The following is a 27,647-nucleotide window of genomic DNA, read 5'->3' as shown; positions in this document are numbered from 1 at the left end:
TTTGAAGAGAAATATGTAGTATTTTGTTTTAGTTCTTTGCCTATGAAGCTCTGGCTTGCATTTTATGTGGTTTTGGTGCTTGCGCATGCTGTGGAAGTGTTTTACTAAGCTTTAGTTGGCATGTAACACATTATGTCCATTAGGAAGCTTCCTGTGTGGCTGCCAGTTCTCATGTGTGTACCTTTGTGTTGCATGAATTTCCATTTGTGTGGTGCTATGAAGTTTGGGAATTGGTCATGTCTGATACAAGCTTGGTACTGACAAAGTTTGCAAGAATATAAACAATCTTGTAGTGTGAAAAGCAGCGAACCCACTATCCGTATCACAAGGAAATAAATGCCGATTACATGTGAATTGGCAGCCAAAGACAACTAAAGACAGCTGTATTTTCCTCAGAGGGCTTGACCAAATGATTTTGCAGGATTATCAGGACATATCAAGGCAGGCAAGAAGGATGGGAGACAAGTTGACCTGGGTTAACGTTTGCAGATTTTCTTTTTCACTCCAGGTGGCATCTAGTTATATCTAGAATACTTCTCATATTACAGCCAAGTGTGTGTGCTATTTACATTTAGTGCTTTGTGTGTGTCCTGCAACACCCAGAATAGCTCTCTATAGCAAATGATTTTCTGGCAGAAATGCTAATAGTTTTGGTGTTGAGAAACCCAAAAAAGTAGGTAAATTTGTAAATGAAAATTGTTTCCTATGTTCTCTTATTCTACTTGATGGGAATTTCAAAGTATCTCACACAGGTTTTAATACCGTTATTGTTCCTAAATCCTAAATCCTAAAGTGTCTAATGAGAAAATATATACAATTAGATAAATTAGCATATTTATATTGCTTTCAAAGGCAGAGATCCTTACCTTACTGATTTTTGAATTTCTATTTGCTATTCAAGGCTGTGAGTAAATTTGTGTTTAGGAAAAAGTGTCTTATATTGGCTCTGGACTCTTTCTGCTATAGACCAGTGGTTCTCAAACTGGGGGTTGTGACTCCTTTGGGGGTTGAATGACATTTACACAGGGGTCACCTAAGACTTTCAGCAAACATAGATATTAACATTACAGTTCACAACAGTAGCAAAATTGCAGTTATGAAGTAGCATCAAAGATAATTTTATAGTTGGAAGCCACCACAGCATGAGGACCTGTATTAAAGAGTTGCAGCATTAGGAAGGTTGAGAACTACTGCTGTAGACACTCATCTGTAAGTTTACTGAAGCTGGATTTTAGGATAATCCTTATTTCCAGCTGAACGTGTCAGATGCATCGTATGGACAAGGAAAGGAGGAGTACAAGGAAATTTTGTTTAGTGATTTATAAGCGATTCCTTCCTAAACTTCTTCCTGTCATACTTCCCCAATACTATTAAATTAATTGAAAAGGCAAGATGCTTGTTCCACCTGCATTTTCGGGATGCAAATACAAATGGAGTTGTCAGTTAGAGCCTTCTGAATATAAGGAAATATAACCAATTGTAGCAGGCAGTTCTAAGAGAATGAGGTGACTTACCTGAGCATTGTCCATGCTGGGCATGTCCTTCGCAGTTTTCTGGATGCTTTCTTCGGTGCTTATCTCAGTTCTGCGAGGCAGACAGGCAGGTGTTATCTGCATTCCGTAGATGGAGATTGTAGCTTTCCCAAGGAGGGAGGCTTTCAAGTGGTAGAACCAGACCGGGGCTGTGCCTCATGAGGCAACTCTCGGAGACTGCTGGCAGTGCTGTTGCTACTCAAGGAACTCCTGGGACTTTGATGTCATGTGGTTAATGCCGATAAGGAAAGAAAGACTTCATCTTTGTACTCAAGAAGTTCTAGATTTTATCTGTGTGGTCTGGGGCAACCTTTCTAACTTGAAAGCAGTTGATCGAGTTAGTATCTACGAGGTTCCATTCGGTTCCATCTGCCTTAATAAGAAGGAGTATATGGCACCAGGTTGTTAAGAAGTGTACCAGCACAGCCTTACTTAGTTATCATAACTTAGTGGATGAGGAGCCAAGACTGTGAGACAGGAACTGGTGTGTGTTCAGTTGGTGAAAGCCTGTGTTGCAGCTGGGTCCGGAGCCCTCACTTCTTGCCTCTTGCTGGAGTCAATGCAGACTACTATGGCATGTACTCCCTGCTTTAATGGGGGTAACTTTACATACCCCAGGAACAAACTGTGCTCACATCCTTGCCTATAAAAAGACTTTTCTGCTCTGGCCCATGTTCAGCTCACTTTGTTCATGCTGTGTGCCTCTGGGCTGCTAGGCTTAGCTCAGCACTCAGGCACTAGCAGGAGAGAGGCCATCTTACCTTTGACTGGCGCATTATGTGGGAAAGTGCCTGGTGATGCTTCCCAGCCCAGGAGGAAGAGAGTAAGCCAGAAGCCACAGAAGGTTCTGGATTAGTACAAGTGATTCAGCTTTCTTCCCACAAAATGGTTAGTGGAGTATGAATTAGTATTTTATTTTTGCTCTACGGTTTGTGCAGCTCTGTGGGTTGCATGTCCAATGTCCCCTCATGCCTTGGACGTGCACATTTCCTTCCCATTTCTTACTGAATATTTTTTTTTGAACTCAAAAAGCCTCTTTCCTGGTAGGCATGACATCAGTCAGTTTATATCCTCAAATCCACATGATCTAATTTGGTATGTAGTTATACATAGTGAGAGGTATATGATACATGTGTAGGTTCATATATTTTTCTATAGTCATAATTTTATATGTAACTAATTCCATACAGAATCTATGCTATGAAACTTTGGAGAGCAGTTATGCTTTCCCTCAGAGTCAACTCAGAGTTTTCATGTTTGATTACTATGCTCCAGCTAACCTCATTCTTAGCACAGATACTAAGTGAGTGTATCTGCAGGCACAGTACTGTGCTAATGTTTTTTTTCCAAATAGCATATGGTTTGTGAGAGAGATGATCTAGGTGTGCTTGTGCACACTATATAAGATGGAGCCAAGAATTAGAATCATGAAGAATACTATGACTAAAGTAAGAGGGCAGGTGAGAGAAGGGGCAGTTCACTTTTCACATGGAAGAACTGCAAAGACTGTATGCAAGTGGTAGAACGCTATGTAGATCATTGATTGGATGTATTTATGGGGTACTCACTATGTGCTGGTCTTTATTTTAAGCCTAGCGATATATCAGCAAGCATATGTAATTCCTGATCATCTTACAGGACTCAGCAGGTAATAGGGAAGTAAGAATGTCCTAGATGCCAATAAATGTTCAAGGAGAGAGGGTTAGGGTGGGATCGGCCCGGAGAGACATTTGCAGGCTCTTATAGGATGGAAAGAGAAGGAGACACTGAATAACATTTAAGCAGATACTTGGAAGTGAAGAGAATTCACGTGGCTGTCTAGCTGGATGAGAAGTATGGCAGCTTGAAGAGCAAGGGCAGAAGCAAGAGGTGTGAGCATGCACAAGAGCAAGGGCAAAAGCAAGAGGTGTGAGCATGCGCAAGACCGCCACTTGGCAGAAGGAGAGTGAGACCATGACACAGTGTTCCAAATGAGTGTGGAGAGGCAAGAAGGGACCAGATCGTGCCAGACCATGCAGGTCTTTGAAGAATCTACTTAGAATTTTGATGGGAAGAAGCTCAAGTCTGGGGTTGGGTGCATGGTGACCAAGCTGACACTTAAGTCTCTCCAGCTGCTCCATTGAGCATGTTGATCAGGGAGCATGTAGAGGCAGGGAGATCTTTAGGAATCTCCAAGTGGATGATATGATGGTGGGTCAGTACCATGATGAGGAAGAGGTGAGAAATGGTTGGATCCTAGAAATAGAGAGCAGAGGAATTATGGATGGAATAAGTGTTTCGAGAGAAAGGGGAACCGAGGTGACTCCAAGCTTTTTGGTCCCAAAAAGATGGAATTGACCTTCCCTGAACTGAGGAAGACAGATAGTGAGCAGGTAACTGTGGAGTGAGCCTAGCCATGATTTTGAGTGGCATTTTAAAAGGCAGGGAGGCACCGGCAAAGGGCTCTTGAGTTGGAGGGAGCATTTGAGGAAAGCCTTCTTTGATGATAATTTAAGCAGCTCTTTTGGAAATCCAAAGGAGGGTTGCCTGTGCCTTGATCTAGACTGATGGCAATCGGGATGGAAAGAAAGCAGCATTAAATGAGAAGATATCTAATTGAAAGTGAAGTGAGGAGCAGAAACAAAGCGAAAAGTGGTTCTTAGGTTTCAAATGCAGATGATTGAGGGCAGGTACCACCATTAATCCCCACAGAGGAAAAGCAGGCTTGAGATTGGCTACACCAACAATAACATCATGTTTAGTGAGGTGCAGTTTAAAAAACTCCCTTTTCAGATAGCATTTCAGCAGGTCCGCTTTCAGTTGAGGTACCTAGGGGTATATTCAAGAATAAATGCCTATTCACAGGGAATTGGAAATGAGTCAAAGAGGGGCATGTCCTAGGCTGTAGCCTCCAGAGTCATTTTCATGGTAGTTACAATTGCATTCCTGAACCAACCAAGAGAGATAGAGAAAAATATGATAGCAGGACTGGGGAGAATGCGAAACTTAGGTGCCCAAGGATGTATCAATGTAATATAAAATATAGTTAATTACAATGCAGTGAACTCAGAAGTACAATAGGAAAGAGCATTTCATCTAGCCCATCTCTAAAACTGTCTCTCACTGTCTTACTGTTCTCAGTGCTGACCTGACCCCTGTCTTTCTGGGAGGTCTTTTCCATCCATGCAGTCTGCACAGAGGTAGTAGCCATTTCCCAACTCAGTCACTAACCCAAGTGAATGAATCTCTTTACTGCTGAGAAGCAACTTTAAACTCTTTGAGAGTTTGAAGCCTATTAGAAGATAATAGTTTTTACAACGGCCTTTAAAATATGTAACAGTAATAGGGAAAAACGGTTTTGAAACCCCCACTCTGGCTTTATTTCCTGATTGCACATGTTCATGAACAGGGGTGCAAATTAGGCTATGAGCACTGCCTTAAGGAAAGTGAGGGTCCCTGAGGTGCTTCTGACAGACAACCACAGGTAGTTTCCCACAGCCTGCACAGTGGTACAGTAGATCTTAGAGAATTGCTGAGGAGACACAGCACATCTTTTCATGGTGTTGAACTTGAGGAGAAAATATCAGGTAGTCACTAAATTATTTAGCAAATGCTGAGCAAAAACAGCCAAACTTTACTAGGTTATCTTTGAGGGAACAAAGACAAACTCAGGTAGGTGGTGTTAGAGACTGATGGTCCCCGCCCCCAGGATAATCTTAGAGTTGACTCCTCTAAATACAAGCACTGCATTATTATTTTTAGAACTGTTCAAGGTTACTTTGACCATTTTATAGGGAAAAAAAAAAGCATCTCACACCTGAGTTGAATGCCAGGCTCTCGTTTCTGTGCTTTGGAAAAACACCATTTATCTGTGTCGTGCTATTTTAGGGACACTATCACTAAAGCATCTGGGTAGGGCAGTAGATATTTAGGTGGAATTTCTAAATACAAGCCCAGTCTCCATGTGAACCCTCAGGCCAGCCACGAGAACCTTTGTGATTGTAGGCGTTTTTTGTGACAGGAGCAAGTCCATGAGCGATGTCAGTGCAGAGGATGTTCAGAATCTGCGTCAGCTGCGGTATGAGGAGATGCAGAAAATAAAATCCCAACTGAAAGAACAAGATCAGAAGTGGCAGGATGTGAGTATTCTAGAGCTGGGAGGGAGGGGGAGCATGGTGCCCTTCTTGCTTCTCTTAAGGAAGTCACCGTACTTAAGAGACAATTTTCCTTGGTGTTTCAGCATTCCGTACAATAGAAAATGTACCCAAAGTACTGTTATATGTTTTACAGAGCATTGTAAAAATATAGAAGCATGCTTATCTCCTAAGAGACCATGAGTTCTCAAAGAGTGGGAAGTTCCTGTCTAGCAGGATAGTACACTTGCTTACGTGGGAGAGTGGGGTCTGACTACTAATTATGCCTCTGCTAGAAAAACAGCATTGATCAAGATTGAGATCTCAAGGGAACAGGATCGCTCAGATCTTGGCATGAGTGGGGAGAGGTGAACAGTTCTCAAACTTACTATCTGGAGATTGGGATGAAATACAACTCAGAGTAATATTTTGGCTGAAGTCAGTATCTAATGTGATTCAAAATTTACTGTTTCAGGAGAGCTGGCATATCCAAGTGTTTATAGACTTAACCTTTATCCTGAATCTTAAAGAAGAAAGTATAAGCCTTTTAGTTGACTATAGCGATTAGTATAAGCTGTAGGCATGTAAGGAACTGCAATAGACAAATCACACTCCTAAGCCCATAGAAGTTGGAGCACAGCTTTATGGTAAGAGAGCTGAGTGACAGTGTGAACAAAAGCACCGGAGAAAGCCAATCTTAATGTCCAAAGCTATTACATTGCTAAACTTCAGTGCCCTCTTGTATGAAACTTGATTGAATGATCAAGAAACAACACGCAGGACTCAGCATGTGGCTCGGTGTCAGAACACGTGTGTGATGCTCTAACTTCAACTCCAATCCCTGCAAAAACCAGTAAAGAATTAAGTATTACTTTGCTGAAACACACAATGAGTTTTTTGGTAAGAAAATGATTATCAAGGTGGGCTACCCATTAGGTGAGAGCACATGAATATTTTGGACACTATTTCTTTTGGGGGAAAATAGTTCCCATTGGTTTCAGGTAGTTTGAAAAGCAGGATTGGCCCTATCTGCCCCCAAAGTTTAGTAGGCACACTTGCTTTCTAAGTCCTGGGTGTGAGGTCTGGTTTGTTCTGAGACCTTTGGTATACTTCCCTTTGGACTGAGACTTCTCTTGGAATCCTTGGAATCTAAATATTTCTCTGATTTGGAAATGGAGAAATATTTGTAGTATTCAAAACGCTTCAAACCTCCAATGTCACAACTGGCTTATGTAACTAGGTAATGCCTGCATTAGATAGATGATCCAGGCTGAGTTAGAACACGTTTCTGGAGATGTGGGAAGCAAGTATGGGCTTGTGCCTATATGAGGTCCCCTGTTCTCTCCCAGGCAGAGTATATTCTCTGAAATTATGGGCAGTCCAATGTGATTTGTGATCTTCTCTTCTGTAGGTAGAACTGACTTTCCTTTAGGACCCTCGTTCTTCTCAGTAGACCTATCCACTAGGCGTTGACCTCTATGCATAGTCTACCTTGTTGTGGGGAAGCACATCTTAGGCATTTGTGTGTTTCTGGGGATTGAACTAGATATTAATAAGATAGACCATTTACTTGAACTGGACTGTTACAGGGGCATTTCTGTCTCTCTCATCATAGCATGCATGTGAATCGGGTTTGGAGTGCTGTGAAATTGAGTCTGAGATACTTCCCGATCAATCTGATCTAGTACTTAATTGCAAGCATTTAGCATTCTTTGGGAAATGGACATTGATGTGATACTTTCGAGGATAACAAAAGTGGGATCTCTTATTAGGTCAGGGTTTTCTGGCTGGCACATGAGATAAAAGCTTGGTGCAGAAACACTGGCTATAAAAAGCAAAATTAGGGCATCTTGGCACAAGTGGGAGTGAGTGTTTGCAGTGGTGTAACAGGATACTCCAGCATGCTCTCGCCAGCCGCCGTGAGGAAAGGGTGTGTAGAAATTCAGGTATGACCGGGCTGGTGTGATTTCTTGTCAGGACCTTGCAAAATGGAAAAGTCGTCGGAAGAGTTACACTTCAGATCTGCAGAAGAAAAAGGAGGAGAGGGAAGAGATTGAAAAGCAGGCACTCGAGAAGTCTGACCGAAGCTCCAAGACATTTAGAGAAATGCTGCAGGACAGGTAAGGGGCTGGACCCTCCTCTTGTTTGGAGATCCCCGTGTCAGAAATGGAGGCTCTGCATGCAGTGGGATATGTGGTTACCAATTTTAAACTGTAAACACGTATGTACCGAAGCAGCCAGGATTTTGTTTGGAAGCATTAAAAAAATATTGCTGAGCTAGAGATCTGGATATCTGGATTAACAAAGAAACTATTACTTATTATCAGCAGTATTCTTTCTTTGTCTCACACTGTATGCTCTTCTGTAGGAGGAGGGCTTATTTACTGTATGTGATACCAAAACCAAACCAAAACAAACAAAAACTCACTGGCTTTTCTCCTTTTAAAGAGCGTTTAATGGAGTAGAGCATAGCGTAGTCAAATAAAATCAACTTTTACCTTTAAATGAATTTTATGAACTATAACAGACCTTTGTTAAATTATACTTAAAGGAAGTCTATGTAAGTGTGGATGTGTGGGTTTATTCTTTGAGCTGAAATAGCAGGATAAAAGTGAATTCAAACTTTCATGTGAGTACTTAACTGTGTGGACCTGGAGGAGATGGATAGATCAGAGAGAAAGCAAATATTGCTTTAAAAATAATGTCGCAAAGGAAATATGCTGGCAGGTGAAGTTAAACAGAGCTCCTTTGTGTCCGAAATGCCAATGCTGAAGAGTTTCATTCACTTCAATACAGCAGTTAGCTAGGGAGGTAGGGACTCCCCACGAACTGGTTCATCAGCTCTGTAAGGATGGATAATAACCTTGAATCTATTATAATTGCCCATGGGGATTCTGTCAAGCTCCATGAACTGACTGGCTCTCTATAAAAGCCCGAGTCTTTTGTACTATTATTTTTTACCAATACATTATACATTTTATATAACGAACTTGGCAGATTCAGATTGGTGGCCAGCCATTTGAAGCATTTTGATCTTGGAAGACGTAAGTTTGTGGCTAAAAACCTGAGAATAATCTCATGTTTTTGTTATTTTGTTATTAAAGTCTTTTATGATTAAAAATATCCATTTGAGAGCCTCTTTAACAAAAGGTCAGGTCAGTCTCTTAGCTGATACTTAAAAATGATGCATAATCACCTGTTAGTGTTGTACTGATTATTGTGTTCAGTGAATAACCACTTACATATTAGTTATTGTCTTATCCCTTCTGGGATCAAATGCATAACTCTGTCGTAATGATGCATTTTTCTTTGCTTAAGGGAATCTCGAAATCAGAATTCTACAAGGAGGATGTATTCCTCTGATGACGCCCTGGATGATGAAGTAATCACTCCTACAGCGACTCTTTCAGAAACCAGCTACCAGACTGAGAGACTGGAAGTCAAGGCAACAACTTATCCTGCCGAGATGCCCAAAGAAGATTCCACAACTTTTGCAAATAGACAGGACAGTGTAGCCGCTGAGATTCCGCTTCCTTCTCATATTCCTGAAGAGCAGCGGCCGGCCGCTTTGTCTGCGGCAGAACCACACCAGGCCCCCTTGTCTTCTGCAGAACCACACCAGGCCCCCTTGTCTTCTGCAGAACCACACCAGGCCCCCTTGTCTTCTGCAGAACCACACCAGGCGTCCTTGTCTTCTGCAGAACCACACCAGGCGTCCTTGTCTTCTGCAGAACCACACCAGGCGCCCTTGCCTTCTGCAGAACCACACCAGGTCTTCTTATCTTCGGTAGCACAGCGTCCAGTCTCGCTCTCTTTACAGCAGTCGCCGAGTACAAGAGGAGAGTCGACTCGGATTTCAGCTTCTCTCCCTAGAAGTTACCAGAAAGCCGATACAGCCAGGTTAACATCTGTGGTCACAGCGAGACCTTTTGGCACGCAGTCAAGGGGAATCTCATCACTGCCCAGATCCTACACGGTAAAAATGCCTCAGGTTCATTTAGTCTGTTCGCAAGAGCAATGAGTCGGGGAGCTTGAGCAGAAGCTGAGTTGGACATAGATACGGGATGTGTATGTGTAAAATGTAGTGTGAGTGTGTGTCTCTGTGTGTGTGTGTGTGTGTACGACTTTCATGACAATTTAGATCTAATAAAAACAGGGGTGATTAAACTTTAAAGAACAAATAAGATACATTTTAAGATAGAACATTTATTTTTTTTCTTGCATATCTTTGCCTGTAGCTCTTCTAAAGTTTTAGGTTGAACAGTATGACATTGCCAGCAGTCAGCTCTTTTTTTTTAAACCTACGATATAGCAGTTTTTTAAGGCTCACCTTAAATGTTTTCAGGGTTGTATACGTAAGGTTTTGTCCTATCCTTCCTTCCTACCTCAGAACTTGATGCTTGAGTATACTTTTGTTGAAATATGTCTATTTGTATCTCTAATGGGATTCAGCACATGTGGGACATATTAGACTGAATTATGTAAATGAAGCTATGTGGTCTGAATATTTAATATTCATGTTCCTGTTAGTTATGCCCACCTAGATAAACCTTAAGAGCTTAAAATCTTGACAAAAATGAGAATTATGGCTTAAGAAATTGTATTTGAGGTGAAAGAAGCCTACCTAAATCAGCCAGGAAATCCCTGACCATCCTGTTAAGGAAAATATAGACCTATTTGATAACAAAAATATTAAACTTGTATGGCAGGCACTATTGACATAGGATGATTTGAGTCACAGTTATTGTTAAACTGCATTGCAGATAAAGGGTTGACAATTCTAAGATGTGAAGTACTTTTATTAATTATTTATTATTTAGTTTTTTTGAGACAGGGTTTCTCTGTGTAGCTTTGGTGCCTTTCCTGGAACTCACTCTGTAGCCTAGGCTGGCCTAGAACTCACAGAGATCCGCCTGCCTCTGCCTCCCGAGTGCTGGGATTAAGGGCGTGCCCCACCACCACCTGGCTGAAGTACTTCTATAATTTGATAAGAGAATGATAAACACTAGAAATGGACTGAACACATGAGCCAGCCAATTTAGTGTGGAGGAATGCAATGAAAAAACAGAGAGGCAATGTTTAGCCTCCTTAGCCTGAGAATTAAGTAACAACTTTCCACCCCTCTGACCGACGAATATTTTAAATGCTGAAATTTAAGCCTTGAGGAGGCTGTTACAGGTGTCCTTCTACCCACGAGTACAGGGCTGCTGTTTTCTCTGTAGAAATGACAGATACTTCATATATAAAACCACAACATCTGGGCTTTAAAATAAAAGCTCCATTTATAAAGGGATGCTGGAATTGATTGTAGTGTTTTTGGGGAATGATGGATAGCTTATAACAATTTAACTATCTATCAAATGAATAAATGATTGATAGCCACACTGTGGGGTTTCCAGCCATTGAAAGACCTAGTCTGGAGTTGTATCCATTGACCTGGAGTGATACAAACAAAACAGGTTTTAGAAAACTATACATAACATAACAATGCTTTTATTAGAACAAGTTTCTATGCTGGTGCACGTTTGTTAGTGTGAAGGATTGCACTCCAGGCTTTGACGATAGTTACTTTTCTGTGGCGGGTATATCTTACTTTAGTGGCTTTCAAATACCAATAGTTATGCTTTTAAAAGATCATGATGGGGAACCTACAGAGACAACTGAACCAAGCTGGTGGGAACTCAAGAACTTTAGACCAACAGCTGTGGAGCCTCCATGGGACAGGACTAGGCCCTCTGCATAATCAAGACAGTTGTGTAGCTTGGTCTGCTTAAAGGGCTGGCTGACAGTAGGATCAGGTCCCATCCTTGGTGCATGAGCTGGCTTTTGGGAGGCAAATTACCTATGGTGGGACACCTCCACAGCCTTGATGCAGGGGGAGGGGCTTGGACCTGCCTCAACTGAATGTGCTAGGCTCTGCTGACTCCCCATGGGAGGCCTTGCCTTCTCAGAGGAGGGAATAGGGGCTGGGTTTGGGTGGGGGGGATGGACTTGGGTGGGCGGGAAGAGGAAGAGAGGGGGAATCTGTGGTTGGTATGTAAAATGAATAAAAATTTTCTTAATAAATGAAAAAAAAAAGTGAACCTAAGGCTAGCAGGGTATCGGGTTTAACACGATGTTTCCTATCTAGATGGATGCTGGCTGGAAGTACAATGGAGATGTTGAAGTTGTCAAGGGACCTCAACAGAATTCGGTCAAAGCCAGTGCCCCGAAGCTTGACTCCACCCAGTTTGTTTGGGCCTCATCCAGTGAAAGGGAGGCAGCCACAGGAGAAGATGTGGCAAGCATGTCCTCCCCCACACCCACTTCTTCATCTCCATCCCAAGACCAGGCAGCTACTTCAAAAGCCACACTCTCTTCAACATCTGCCCTGGATTCGGTGTCTGACTCTGGAGAAGGGAGAAGCTCACCTCTGCGGGAGGTTTCAAGGTCCCAGGTAAGTTTAGGAGGGTTCTTAGACATCTGGCTCAGACACTTAAAGATCTGAATCTGGAAACTGCTCTAGCTTCTAGCTTTACAGTATAGGCTGCTATTTATACTATGCAAGAACACATTGGTCTATTTTTAACAGATTGTGGAGGAAGCAGATCTTTCCAACTCTTAGTTTGTAGATCTCAGACATCGTTCATGAGCTGTCTCTGGAGACTCGGTACTCCTGGAAAGTTTGCCTGTAGTTTTTATTACTCCACAGTTCTCCAGTTTCTGCTCCAGATCTAACATATGTGCAAGTAAGCAAAAGCCCAAAAGCCTGTCTCTGTGGAAATTAATGGTCCCATTTAGTGGACGCTTGTCTCTAGGGACACAGCAGTTTGTTATCTCTTAATCTTCCTGTGGCTTTCCATACTAATTTGACTTTAGAATGGTCACATTTACCATTATTCCTTGTCTCTTAGTGCGAACGAAGAGGCTTAGTTACAGTTTGACAACTGTGCTTCTGAACAGTTGGACTCCAAATAAAATCCGCCAGCAGATTAAAAATGAATGAGAGTATTTGTCATTTTTCCCATTTAAAACCCTAACAGATGGCTTTCAAGAGAATTATTAGGTGATATACTTTCTTTCAGTCTACGTGTTAAACCCACTAAAAGTCTTTGTCAAGCTAACAAAGCTTCTTTAAAAAAAAAAAAAAACAACAAAAAAACACAAGCCAACAACAGTGTGGTCAGGCAGTTTGCTAGTGTTTAAGCCCCTTCGAATGAAGGCATTTTGTCCTTTGGCTCAGTCCATGATTCCATGTTGTCTTCTTGGAGCATAGTTGTTTTCCAAGGCAAAAGATAAAATTTGTCTCTTGAATATATGAATAAAATAGATTTATGTGAAATAGTTTGGCATAGCATATTTATTTACTTTTATTAATTTTTTTAATTGTATAAGAAAATTTAAAAAAATTTCAACCCTCCCTTCCAGGCTGTAAGACACTTACTTTGTACCTGAGAAATATGAGAACTATAAGAAAAAAATCCTTAAGAAATATAAACATATAACTTAGAAATAACCATTGTTAGCACCTAGGTAACTTTAAGTTTTATTTTTATTTGATGGTAGTGTTTCCTAGTTCTTGTTGTTTTTCTGTTTTAGAAAAGTTTTTTTTTCCTACACATATTTACAAATGAATCTCTAAGACAACTTTTTCAGCTTGCAAAAATCATCAGTTATAAATTATTGATAGATTTTTTTAAGAATTAGGTCTGTATGGTTGGCATTATAGGTCTTAGTGGATGAGACAGTACTTCTGTACTATACTTGGGGAATGTAAGGTTTCCATCGATGAAAAGTAACAGCAGAGGCAAGTTGTCTTCTGTTCTATGGATTTTTGTGTTGCCTACACCCTTTCAGAGAGCAGACTTCACAAAACAGCTTGGTGAATGTGCTGCCTGCTAGATGATGGGGCCCTCCTTCGGGGTGGCAGCTGCCAAACAGGATTAAGAAAAAGAGGCCATGTGTGGAGTGTGGGTGTGTCCTACACTCTGGCAATTTCGAGAAGCCCAAATTAACCTGGCCTTGTTTCAGGTTTCATCATAGTAGATTTATGCTGTTTTCATCGAGTTTGAAGCCTTATTCTACCAGGGAAGATTTGGCTTCATTTAACCATTGAAGCTAGTGGAATTCTTGGGCGCTGTTGTATTTCACATGGTGACTTGTCTGTTTCTATTTGGACTATCCTTGTCCATGCTACCAGATGAGTAGTTTATGGAGCAGAGAGGCTGTGAATACGTAACAGTTGATGGGTGAGACATACAGGGCCCTTGTATGTCTTCACATTCTTGCTCAAGCTCTGTAATTCTAGATAGTCATAGAACACAGACAGACAGTGAGTGGCTGAACACCTAGATGCTTTGGTAGCTTTGGAAAATGACTCTCTTCTGGTCTTTCTCGTTACCGCCCTGGGCTTTTGCTGCTTGCTAATGGCCTTGCATTTCTGCCTTTAGGATCTCCCACACTGTTACCCTTTTTAATCTCTGTTACCAGTATTGTAGCCCAGGTCATTTTTCTGTCAATGTAAATGGCTCAGAGTAGCCTTAGGTGTTTGTTCTACATGAGACTCAGTCATTTCTGTGTTTTCTAGAGTCTCCTAAAGCATTTTGTTCTTTGATTGAAGTTCAGGACACTCTGTGGAGAGCTGATGTTCTTCATGAATGAGTTCAGACTCCCTTTATCTTACTTCAGTACAAACTGTTGTTCAGTGAGTGCGTACCATGAGCTAGACAAACTTCACAGGGTTATTGTATGAGTAAACACTTACCACAGCCCTGTGAGATCATCACCATCATCATTATTCTTACACACAGATAACTGAATGCATAGATGGTCACACTACTTTTCCAAGACCACCCAGGGCACTAAGTGATGGATTTAGGATCTAAACTCAGGAAGTTTCACTCAATACTGCCTACCTCTTACTACACCAAGGGAAAGAAAGGCACCTGAGTTTTTTAAGAAAGCTAGTTTGCACATATAACATATGTTTGTTATTATTCTTCCATTTGAAGTTGTTTACTTATCTCTCTGTTTAATGCCTTTCAAGTCCTTCAAAGCCAGGTAAAACCACTTCTTTCATGATCCACATATTTCATCCTCCTGGTTGGAGTTGAATTGATTCTTGCAAGTTTCACTCACCAACTTCTTCCCTGCTGCAAATATCCATGTGTTCCTCCTTCATAGATTAATTGTACCGTTTAGTCCACATACAGCTGTCAGGTAATGCTGACTGGACCTACATCAATGTTGACTCAAGCTACATTCAAGGCCTTGGTTACCAGCCTAAAAGATGAACTTGATCTAGGAAGCAATTTCAAATTCTGTTTGGTTCTTGAGTGTGGAAACTTTAGAGTTGAGGGATGTTTTTGAGATGCAAGCTCTGTGATGTTACAGAGCAGTATTTTAAGGAAGCAAGTATGCAAGGCCGAGGATAGGCAGGAGCCCATCACAGAACTGCGCTGACAGGGTGGTTTCTGTCTTAAAGCTGGGAAGGCACAGTGAAGGAAAGACCTTGACATGACTGCATCCATCTCTGCCCACACAATTTCCTGTTCCTTCTGTTGCTGAGCTGGTGGTCTCCCACCACCTTTCTTCCCCTCCCTCTTCTTTTGGGGATGTTGCCATTTTCCCTGCCTCCCTGCTCAATCGGGATTGCCAAGAGACCAAAGGGAAGGGAAAGAGATTTCACTGAGGGTCCTTCCTCACCCCTCCCTAGCCTTACCTTGCAGATATGGCTTTCAAGATTCCCTCTCCACGCTTGTTTTGCTTACAAGTTTCTGTTTTCTGCCTATTTGGAGCTGCCTGCTTGAAAATGCCACACAAATCTCCATCCCAGCCTTTTAAAGCAATTCACAGAAGGTGAATAATAGTACATCTTAAAGGAGGAGGCTTCTTACATGGTTTTCATTCCATTTATGAACTGGATATGGCTCAGTCATAGAGCATTTGTCCACTGTGAGGATCCAAGTTCAGTCCCTCCAGTGCTGACAAAGAACCCCGTTAAACAGCAGGGGTGTTCCTTATTGTAGTTTAATACCATGCCTTTTATGTTATACCTCTGACTAGAGCCAGCTTACTGTGAAGGTGGAAGCAACACCATCTTTCTCCTGTTACCACAGGACCCGAGTGTGACTGTGTCCTCCTGGCTTGCAAACTAAGTTTATACAAGTTAAATAGGATTTTATTTAATTCATCTGGAAACTGCTTAATTAGCATGTATATTATGTTTAATGTTGTTTCTATGGAAAACAAAGAAAAGTCTGGAGCATCAGCTACAGGCATTGGCACCTTTTAAATGTTTCCTTTAATCTTCTTAGTACCTTGAAAGCAGGTGCTATTGACTCTAGAGTTACTGGTGATATACGTGAAAGCTCAGTCATGTGACTTGCCCCAGGCTGGTGAAATACATAGTCCTCACTCCAGGTTCTCATACACTAACCATTAATCATGATCAATCCCTCCTCCTCCATTATGGCATGCTCAAAGTTGAGGATTGCCTTATATAATTAAGACATTGGTATTGACTTATTATTTTTTTTAAAATTATTTGTATGTGTGTGTCTGTCTGTGTGTGCGCATGTCACATGTGTGTCCACAGAAGCCAGAAGAGGAGAGGGTGTTGGATCCACCAGAGCTGAGTTACAGGTGATTGTAAGATACCTGATATGAGTGTTGGGAACCGAACTTGCGTCCTCCAGCAAGCACTCTTTCCCATCGAACCAGCTCAGCCGCTGCTGACTTATTTTTATCATTGCTATGTTTTTAGAATTTTATAACCAATAAAGATCAAAGTATCTTCTGACTTACAGAGATAAAGTTATCACAAACTGGCCTCAAACTCAGTTCTCTTACCTCACCCCCATACCTGACAATGAAATTATCCTTAAAATCATTTTGAGGAAAGGTGGCATATATTTATAGAAAGTCACCTGAACTGAACTGATTTCAGAAATGTAGAATTTGAATTCTACCAAACAGGTACCAGGGAGCTACTGGCAATGTAAAAGTGGGTTGTGGTGTAATCAGCATGTTCTATAAGTAGAGTTCTGGCAGCTGTGGGAAAGGAAGGCTGGAGAGACAAGAGACAAAAGTGATAAGGGGATGGAGAGATGAGTTCATTCATTGTCATAGTCTGTGAACTTGAGAGTACGTTATTAAAAGTATGAGTAGGGCAACAGGAAGAAAGTGGAGAGAGGCATTTCTAAGTCTCACAGCCAGCAGGGTAGTGAGGCATGTAACCTCGATGTGAAAAGCAGGAGGAAGCAGAGCATGTCTGGGAGGAAGATGTTTTAATTGTAGAACAGTTGGACCTAGTAGTTGAAGACACATTGATGAGTGCGTGTGACTTAGGAAAACATATGGTCAGAAAGGTTACGAATGACTGAGGAACTACAAGATGAAACAGAAAAGGACACATTGACAAGATTAAGATGTGGCTACAGAGACTGAGGGCGGCCGGGAAGGTAGAGAGGGATAATAGGTGACTTAGAAGAATGTTCCCCAATTTGGGGGGATCGTTGGAGGTGCTTGGTAGGATACACACACTTTAGTTGGATTTCGTAGGTAGAAGAGAAGCGTGGGAGGCTTGTGTAAGCTGATAGAGGTGGGTAGGAAGGCCACCTGATTCTCTGTAGTGGTAAGTATACTGAGGGTGGAGAAAGCTTTAGGTAGATCTTTGGTGAGTGAAGATGGCTCCAGTATCAGAGCAGGCCTTGATTTAAAGGCCACTTCCTCCCGGTTCTCATCCCAAGGGGACCCTGGAATGCACTAAGAAACCATATGGACAGAAATTTAAAGATTATTTTCTCCATTATTCTGGCTTGTGTCACCCAAACCTGCTTCTAGTGTCATTTTTTTTATCAAATGAGAAGGCTTTCCTTAAGTCAACACATTAGTCTAGTTGGAAACATTGGGAGGGAACAGTTTTGTTAGTGTGTAGGATTGACTCTGGTTTTCATTAATTCCCATCTGTGGTGACATGGAAATCTTAATTCATCAACTCTAGGAGAAATAATTCGTACTCTTGTGATACCAGGTCACCCTTGTCTTTAGACAGTTAGAATTGCCTTCTGGCTCATCAGTCTGGCAGTGAGCAGGGCAGCCTACTTTCAGTGGGCGCCTCTGTTCAAATTGTTGCCAGTCTGAGGGAAATGGCTTTTAGCTTAAATGCTGAACTGTTGATGGATAACTATAATTTTCTCTTTTCTGGCATGGACAACTGAAACTACTTGGATAGTTCATTTCTTAGTCACCGAAATTCTAGGTTTCCCTTGATAATTTATATTTTTGTTCCATCTAGTTCAAAAAGGTAACTCCCCAATTATCTTCTGTAGCTCAGATCCTTTGTACAACGCTCATTTGGCTGAAATTTCATAGAGACAGTTAAAACTCAGAGATCCTGCCTGAAATCATCATTGAATAGTTCATGGATGAATACAGTTATAGCTATGTTTGCATGTAAGAAGTCTTGGCTATAATCCATAAATCTAGGAATCCAACACTTCACAGGATTGCCCTAAAGTATTCCACAAGACAGAGATAGTACAACTGGGAGTCTGTGACCAACAACCCTCATCCTCAACACATCATCACACACTTTAGTATTGTGTGCGTGCATGCATGAGTGCATGTTTGTGCATCATGTACACATATGAATCTGTCTTCTTTTGGGTAGGATGCGGTGTACAAAGATTGTTGTGTGAAAATAAGGTTCTTCATGAAAAACTTGAAAGTCAGTGTCAGAGAGAGAAAGTTCTATTCCATTCAATGCCGTGCATGAGGTAACTTGGATATCGACAGTGATTCACCTTAATTGTCCATATGTTCCTCTTTTCTGCCTGTGTGTTGTCCCAAAAATGGACAGGACAGCCAGCCAGCATGTAGCCCTAGCAAAGCCATCTTCCCTGTTAGCAGGTTCAGAGAGGTGGCTACTTGTTCTTTTATTTAGTGTGTTCAGAGATTTCTTTATTTTCAAGCTCAGAATAGCCTTTTGGGGACAGTTCTGATTTACTGTAATTGTGAAGCTCTTCCCTCTATGGCTGAAGCCCATTCTCCTTCATCTTTTGTTAGGAAGAAAGGGATAATGCTCACTTGCAGTCTCCCACAGAAGATTTTTAAAATGTAGTTTGAGACTATTTATTAAAATGCCATCTCATCTTTTATTCTCCAACTATTAAAACTCCAATTAGTGGTTTGATTGCCTAACTTCTCATTTGTCTTTCTGTCTTCGTATAACAATAGATTCTATCCTTGCATGGGCTTTAACTCAGGTCTTTGTGTGTGCGAGCCTGGTAAAGATGACCACTTCCTTCACCGAGTCCCGAGTCCCCTCTAATTTAAGTGTGTAGTGGTTTTGGCTAAAGAGTAGAACCAACTGGTACCTTCTCTAGTCTATTCTCAGCCAAGTTTTATTACCTTTGGATTGACATTCAGCAGTCTCAATAATAACACACATCATGAGGACATCTGGATGCCTCTCTTTACATGCTCTTTCAAAAGGCTTCCCATTGGGAACTTCATGTTATTAGCTATACTCTTTTCTTGCTTTAGAAGGCCCTCAGAACTACCCTGGAATACAATTGTTCTTAGGAGCAAGGATCAAGCCTCTTTCATCTTTCTTTGCTAAAGTGCTAAGTGCCATGTTTTACCGAGTCCACGCAGAGTAAGTGGATGTTGCCCAGTGAATAACTGAAGCATATTATTGTTCTTCCATGTGTTCATAAAACTTAGCACCTGCTTGTATCTTCAAAGGAGCCATAGTTTGTCCCTCTGGATGGCTTTGTTTACAGTTTCTCTCAGATGAGAGAACAGAATTCTGTATTTTATAGCATGAGCATCAGCAAGGCATTTGTCTCTGCATTCCCATGAACCAGTTGAACCAACAGATATGTACAGGGAGACAGAACTGGTCAATTTCAGATGGATTACTCCTATGGATAGCTGATCATAATCTGCGGGCCATTTGCCCAATTCAGCTACAAATGCTTAATGTTGGAGGTAGATTGCTTTAATCTGCTGCTGTAAAATCTGTCATTTAAAACAGATAATTTAAATTATTCTTTTTTTGCTCTTAGGCAGTGAATAAGTGGTTTGTAAATTAGACTTGCTTGTATGGTGAACAAAAGCCTAGACTTTATTTAGTTATTTACTTTATTTAAATAATCTAAGCATTTAATTCTGTTTCCTTACATATGGTGAGAAAGAAGATGGAGAAAAATGAACAGACCATGGCTACAGGAAAAGCAATTGAAAAACCTAGACTTTATTAATGGCCAACTTGTTTGTAGGATTATATTGAAATGAAGGAAAACATTGGTTGACAATAGATTTGTCCTTCCCTTATTTTAGCAGAAAGTTGTACTCTATCATGTACATATAAAGGAAAGTTTTCTCAAAACCAAGGAAGAAAATGGGAAGCTGCTGTTTTGTGTTGAACTGACTCAGGTGTATCTTGGTGCGGCTTCCCGTCTTTCACGGATAGGTTTTCCTCCATGTGGGTGCCAGGGACACCTGATACCAGCGTTTCATGTTTACTTTCAGGATCAGTTCAGCGACATGAGAATCAGCATAAACCAGACGCCTGGGAACAAACCTGACTTTGGCTTTACAATAAAATGGGATTTTTCTGGGATCTTCGTAGCATCAGTTGAAAAAGGTAAATCACATGCCTAACTCTATTGCACTACCTTGGCTGCGTTGTGTGTGGGAATTAGAAGCAATTTGGTATGTGTGTGGAGGGGGGCACATGGAAAAGATACATTTCAGTGGAGGAAAGTGGTATAGTCTTGTCTACCAGACTAGTAGTTGGAATTACACACTACATATTGTTTATTCTCCCTTTCTAATTCATTTTCATTTTGAAGAGTCTCTATTTTGTGACCTGAGAGAATTCTTTTTTAAACTCAGTTTCTAGAAATGTTGACAAGCAGTACTTATCTGAAGACTTAGTGTAAAATTTCCAAGGATAATTGTGTTTTTTTGGCAGATATATACAGGCCTATAATAGATCAACATGGGGGGTGTTATTGTTTGTAGTAACTTAAACCCAAGTGTGTCATACATGCTGGGTCCTCTGTCCCTGGTCACTCCCTGACAAGAATGATGTTTTCTAAGTATTGTTAGTGTCTGATCTGTTATTTATTATATGTTCAGGGTGCTTTGGGACTTCTGCTGGATGTTTACTCCTTCCACAGCCAGGGTTATACCAAGGCAAACCCAGCAACTGCTCAGTTTGCCCTCAAGGTTGAAAACTACTATGAGAGCTATCCTAATTGAGGAGGTCCCTGTTTACATATATTTATCAAACAGAATTGTGTATTGACATTGGCTCTTTCTTTTAAACTTCAAGATTGGTGTAATCATGGTACTTTAAGTGGTAATTTTATGCAGTTTGAAGGGACTCTTTCCTTCTACACCCCCTACCCCAGAGTGCTAATTGATGATTAATTAAAGTATAATATATTTCACATTTTTAGTTTAAAAATAATTACATTTTTCTTTGTCCTTAGAAGAGTTATTTTTTTTTTCCATTGGCTGAGCTTACCATTTCTCCCTTCAATGTAAATGAAGATGCAGACTCTGAAATGAATAATGCCCCTGGTACTTCATGGTAGGGACTCAGCTATTAGATAACGTAAAAAGACTAGTGCTGCTTCTCTACTGGGAACAGAAAGAACTAGCTGAGATGAAAGAGTCATTTTCCTTAGCGTAAAGAAACAACAGGGAGCAGGTCGTGTGGGTTCCTTTTCATTTGATTTTTTACTTTACTCTACATTGTTTAGGTAGCCCAGCAGAATTTTCTCAGCTGCAGGTAGATGATGAAATTCTTGCCATCAACAACACCAAGTTTTCATATAAGGATACAAAAAAGTGGGAGGAAACCATGGCAAATGCCCAAGAAACTGGAAACTTAGTGATGGATGTCAGGCGCTATGGAAAGTCTGGTGAGTTAGTTTCCCTCTGTGTCTGGCTTGCTAAATAGGAAACCTGACTTTGGCGGGTGGTTGTAACAGTTGGCTTTGTTAATTCTTCCCCTTACCCCATTTTACTTAGCTTTGTGCTTGCAATTGTTTTGCCATTGTTTTGGGACAAATCATGAAACTACCTATGAATATTCCTCCTGAAAATGCTTCACTAGCAAATCTACTGAATTCGACACCATTTGACCAGACACATAACTGAACTGGCTGAAAGCAAATGCCAATTAAAAGCAAATATATCTGTTCCCAGGAGTCACAAAGCTGAGCATTAAGAATGGCACTTTGAGGTAGGCAGTGGTGGTGGCACACACCTTTAATCCCAGCACTTGGGATGCAAAGGCAGGTGGATCTCTGAGTTCCAGGCCAGCCTGGTCTACAGAGTGAGTTCCAGGATTTCTGGGGCTACAAAGAGAAACCCTGTCTCAAAAACCAAACACCACCCTCCTTCCCAAAAGAAAAAGAAAAACAGAATGGCCCTATGATGTAACTTTGTCGTATTTAACTGTACTGCTGTCATCAGGCTCACAGTAGGACATATTCCTCTCATAGCATTTTAATCTGCTTTTTACATCTTTGTGTTTCTGGGTCATAAGTGATGGCTAGATGGGAAGGGGCATTAAGGCTTCAGACCCACAAGTTTTTGATGTTGGCACATAGCATGAGTTCCAGTCTAGGAAAAGATTCAGCACATTTGCTAGTTCTCTTGTGACTACCATGACTTTTAACCTTTGGGTTTTGGGAAGGTGGTCTGCTGGTAAAAGCCCTAAAGTCTCCATGTCATTGACACACTACCTGATTCATCTGTCTGACTGTACGTTTGTCTGTCTGTACATTTTGTATCTGTGCATTCAGTAACTTTATTCTTTCCACTTCAACATCTATGTGCATTCATTACTTGATCTTCATGTGCCAATCAGACTGGGGCAGAGACCAACCTCCCCTGCCATCTATATGGCATAAAACCCTCAATCTTACCAGTGTGGCTACCAAAATTATAGGTTCACCTGAAACCAAGTGGACTGATACGACTTCAGGGATTTACAACACGGACAAGTCTTCAAGTCTGTCGGTAACAACTGATTTCTCTGAAAGCCTTCAGAGTCCTGTAAGTGGAACAAAGTAACAGCAGAAGCTGTATGTGGGGAAAGCAATCAGTTTTGAAATTATATAAAATATAGTTAGGTTATACTTAATAAATAGACTAAAGTGTAGTCCTGAAAATACTGGACATTTTTATTAGCGGCCTTTTATTATTGAGTTATGTAATGGTAATATCATTCCATAATGTTGCTCTGCAGGTATTTCTCATCAATCTTTAGTCATTACAACCATCTCTCAGATCAGTGTGAATGAGAAATAGCAATTGTGAAAAATTGTGTGCTATAAATTGTGTTCTGTAGTCTATTGGTAAAATACACTCTGTACACCATGAAACCTCATGAAGCATTTTAACTGGATTGTATGTGTGATTAAGACATAATCAGTTTCATGAATTGATTTAAAAAGCAAAATGCAGGAAATTTCAAAATTTTAATGCAGGAAATGTCAAAAATTTAAAGCAATATTTTTTCATACAGTTTAAAAAAACTGGTTTCTATTTCTAATCAGAATTCATTTTAATTGATAATTTAAACTTTGAACTGAATAAACTTATCTAAAAGGAAATATTACACTTTTAAAGGATGGATTTAAATGTTAAAGAATCATAAATGGCTGTTTTATTACTCATAAGCCAAATACTCATAAATTCATAAATATAAGCCAAATGTATGAATATTTTATCTATAATGCCTCTTAGAATATTAATGACTGATTAAACTTATGGTCATTCTTGCCTATAGCTAGTTATTAATCCTTTCACAAGCATTGGAGAGTAATGAAAAAAATTGCTTTTAGTACATATAAGAAGCTGTGAGTAATGAATCAATATCCTGAAAACCCCATCTTGTTTAAAGATATTTTTCCCTAATGAGAGATGTATTATTTAAGCCCAAAGTCCAATTGGAGAGAATGTTAATTAACATTTTTACCCTTTCCAGTATACTGAATCCAAAGAAATCAATGGAATTCATGAGGAAAGCAACACCTTTGATTCAAAAGGTAAAGATCATTCCTAAATTACTTCCGTTTGTTCCACAGGGTGAGTTATAGCTCTCCAGTTCTGCTATAAAAATTAATATATGTGAGTGAAAGAAAGCTGGATGCAGAGCAAGTTGAAACCAAGATTAGCACATAGATCCGGTTGCCACCAGGTGGGAAGGAGTTGGTTCCAGCGCGGAACAGTTCAGGAGCTACAAATGCAAATTTGGCAGCAGGCTCTGGAGCTCTGGGTCCCTGTGTGCCTAAGCCAAATAAGAAGAACAGGTTTTCCTAGAGCCAGTGGCTTCCTGGCTATGGAGTGTTGGCAGAAGGATCTTTATTAAACACAAAATGATGAGGTTTCCTTTCTCTCTTCGTTATTCTGCAAAGGACAAATGTGCAGGGAGCTGATCCTGGCAGAGAATCACCAAGGACAGGACAGTGACAGCTGAGAGGGTCACCTTTGTTTGTCTTGAAAAAGAAAGCGGTGGAAGTATCCAGGGCGTTGTTAGAGTTCTCACTCTCTTCCCTGCTTTGACCATTCAGAAATAATTTAGCTACTGAATGCTGTATGTTATTCCTTAGAGAGATCAGAAAGATCTTTCAGGTCCATATAGGCAGGAAAGAGGTCAGAAGAGTCTGCAGGTGTTACACCATGAGGCCAGGCCTCCTGTAGTGGGGCTGTGCTTGCTTTGGTGACTTTCGACACAGTTGGGTAAAGATCACCCAACTATAGCTATATATAACTAGCTATAGGCTGACTAAAGTTTATGAATTTGCCTCTCCTCTATGATTATTATCTTTGATGTTCATTTCTAATAACTAGAAGCTATCAACAGACTTTTAAAATAAACGTTGCTTACTTTTCTTCATGACACTAAAATCTAAGGAATCCCAGTTCTGTTCTCTAATGGCCCAGGTAGTAGAGCCAATTGATAAGACACCTACATGGTGACCGTGTGACTCTATGCAGGGCTAGCGACTTCAGGATTGTTTAGAAAGTAAGCACCAGCCACTATCAGGTGATATCTACAGTTTGTACCATGGTTTGGGGACTTGTCTGTGGGAGAAGTCAGATTGCGTTCTCTTTTTCTTTCTGACTAACCTCCAGTAAGCTAGCATCTATACATTCTTAAATACTACCCCAAGATATTTTAATCAAAGATACATTAGTTTTAGCATTTGTTTTCATTTGCTCATTCTTTAGGTTGTATTGCTTTTGATGTCTTCTTCTCCAGACACTTTTAAATTTCCCTTCATCATGTTGTAAAAATGCTTTGGTAGAGATAATTTTAGGTTGATTGACCTAAGCAAAAACATGTTTTCATTTCTTGGAGGCCCTGTGCTCTAATGTGATGATATGGTTCTCCTTGCTGTGGAAGTCCAATGCTACTTACTAAACATAATTAATAAAAGTATTTGTTTCTTTTACTAATTTTAATGTAGTGCAGACTACTAAAATATGTGTGTCTGCCCTGAAATAATCTCTATGTTCAGTGGCTACCAATTTTGTTATTTAAAAAATAACATTGCTACAGGTTGGAAAGGTATATCAATATCAAGTTTCATCGAATTTACCAGCGGTAAGAAATTAAAATGAATGATGGTATTTATTTTCTTGTTTTTCAACTAGCATCAGAATCCATTTCTTTGAGAAATTTAAAAAGGCGATCACAATTTTTTGAACAAGGTAAACTGTAAAGCTACCTCTTGGTGGGCTCTCATGAACCTGTCTCTCCACTCCTCCTTGTAGTCTGTGGTTCTGGGCACCGCGCTCCTTCCGTCTTGCTGTTGTTATGACCAAGCAACGTAACCCATTTCCGTTCTTTCCCCAGGATCACCAGGCTTTTCTTACAGCTCATGGGTCTACCTCTGTGGTAATGGGTCTTTGCGTGTCCTTTGTCTAGCTCTCCAGGTGTTTCTCTCTTTTAACCTCATGAAAAAACAAAACAAAATATTCAAAGCAGTTAGATGCTATTAAACACACGTGTTTTTCCACTGGGTCACAGTAAGAAATTAGGAATTTCATTTATGCCTTATAGCTTCCTATCATTTGCACAGTGTTAAATTACACCAACATATGTTTGGTCAACTTAACCAAAAAACAAAACCCTGTTTTTGGTCGTGGGGGGATACTGTTAATGAAGGACAGAGTTACTTGTTGCTGTTGGAATGACTATGATGGTGGAGGGCTGATAGCGATGGCTCTGTTGATGTCAAAGGAAACTCAACATAAGGAAAATTTGGTTGCATCTGAGCCCAGGAGCGTTGTGAGACCGTCTATGTTGGTGTAGCTGTGCATGGCTGCCTTGTGAGGTGTGATGCATGTGGCTTTTCTTCATCCTCACATTTGTCTAACGCTCTGTCTCCTGAATGTGGTTCCAACTCGGTTTTGCTATGAAGAACTTAAAAGTAATAGCTAACATTTTAGATGCAACATCACAGAAGATTTACTGTTGCTATCTACAAATGTTACTATTCCTTTAAAGATTAATGAAACTTTTCAAAATTCACTTTATGATACCTACTGGGTTTGTGTCTGTTGTGTTTATTGCCTAATATTCTTCCTAAGGTAGATTACGTTTCCTCAGACCATAAATAGAGTTTATCAGCTGTCTTTGGTACTTTTGATTCATAGTTTTTCACTAAACTCACTATTTTCTGTGGCTAGTCAATTGAAGTGATAATACACTTGTAATTCATCTGGCTAAAACAAAATAATTCCTCGTCTTATGGTTTTCTTTTTTCTTCAATGAGCTATTTTAGAGAAGAACATTTTCCTAAGTCTTAAAGCAATTTTCTTTAAATAGTTATGTAAGTGAACAGTTTATGTGACAGCTGAGAATTCAGGAAACTTTCTAAATACTGCATAATAGCATATTTTCTGAAAATTCACTTTTCTATAATTGTATAATGTGTTGACACACATTACTATAAGTTCCTTAATGATATTAGCCCAGTGTAGTCATACACAGCTCTAATACAAAGGCTAGGCAGGAAGATTAAAAGTTCAAGGCCAGCCTGAACTAAATAATGTCTCAAAATAGTAATAAAAAAAGTTAGCCAGGCAGGGTGGTCCACACCTGTAATCCTAGCACATGGATGATGGCGGCAGGAAGGCTAAAAGTTCAGAGTCGGTGTTGGCTTGAGGTCAGACCTGGTCTCAGAAAACAGCAGCAAGATATAATAATAATAATGCCTGATAGTTTACACATCGTCCTTGAATACCTGTGTTTCAAATAGTAGAAGATGAAAGGAGTCTTGAACTTGTTTTTTGCCATCATATCAATTAGAAAGCAGCTCATTAGCAAGGAGACCTAGAAAATGAGAATGGCTGCTGTCATATTTTTGATGAATATTTGCAATAATTGGGCTTGGGAGATCTTGTAATGTTTGTGTTCTTTCCCCCTATTACATCAAACTATGAGACACTTTAGTATCAGCAAAGCCTCTTATGAAAGGCTCACCAAGTTAGTGCTGTTCCCTAGAGTTTGGGGCCCCAGCAGTTTCCGCTGTTACTAAATTTGAATTTGGGAGACAAGTACAGGTGGAGCTGAAGGGAAAGGTTGTATAGGTGACTGAGTTACAGAGAAAACTGATGTCACTTGGCATACCGGCAGAGACAGCGAGTGATCGAACGCCCTGAAAAGAATTACTTTGTAGAAATGGCGACTCACATTGTGCTTTTCTTCCTTCCTTGCCCACGTGCTCCAGGGAGCTCCGATTCTGTGGTTCCTGATGTGAGTATTAGACTTTTTTAGTTGGGAATATGTGAGGGACGTTTGGCGGGACTGGATTACCACACAGTGATATTTCTCGCATTGTTTGAAGAAACGTAAATGTCGATCGGGTTGTATTATTCTACGCTAAAAAGATTGACGTTGAAATGCAAGACCATGTCTTCTCTGGTATGGTTAAAGCCAGCATAGGTGAATAATTGATGAGTGTGGACGAGTTTCAGTAGATGA

General features: G+C 40.4%; 1 protein-coding gene across 4 annotated transcripts in view; it reads left to right on the top strand.

Moving 5' to 3' along the window:
• Positions 1-27,647, top strand: part of Lmo7 (LIM domain 7) — a 207,402-nt gene that overhangs the window by 163,348 nt on the left and 16,407 nt on the right. For all 4 annotated transcript variants that reach the window (XM_059273256.1, XM_059273255.1, XM_059273257.1 and 1 more), the window contains 10 exons: positions 5,533-5,650; positions 7,622-7,764; positions 8,963-9,620; positions 11,775-12,080; positions 20,162-20,276; positions 21,403-21,564; positions 22,599-22,705; positions 23,640-23,700; positions 25,313-25,369; positions 27,394-27,419. In XM_059273256.1, coding sequence (XP_059129239.1) covers positions 5,533-5,650; positions 7,622-7,764; positions 8,963-9,620; positions 11,775-12,080; positions 20,162-20,276; positions 21,403-21,564; positions 22,599-22,705; positions 23,640-23,700; positions 25,313-25,369; positions 27,394-27,419 — 1,753 coding nt within the window. The remainder of the gene's footprint in view (positions 1-5,532; positions 5,651-7,621; positions 7,765-8,962; positions 9,621-11,774; positions 12,081-20,161; positions 20,277-21,402; positions 21,565-22,598; positions 22,706-23,639; positions 23,701-25,312; positions 25,370-27,393; positions 27,420-27,647) is intronic.

Source organism: Peromyscus eremicus, chromosome 9 (assembly GCF_949786415.1).
Source record: "Peromyscus eremicus chromosome 9, PerEre_H2_v1, whole genome shotgun sequence".
Classification (NCBI taxonomy): Eukaryota; Metazoa; Chordata; class Mammalia; order Rodentia; family Cricetidae; genus Peromyscus; species Peromyscus eremicus.
The sequence above is the reverse complement of the archived record's forward strand: the minus strand, read 5'-3'. Positions and strand labels throughout refer to the sequence as shown.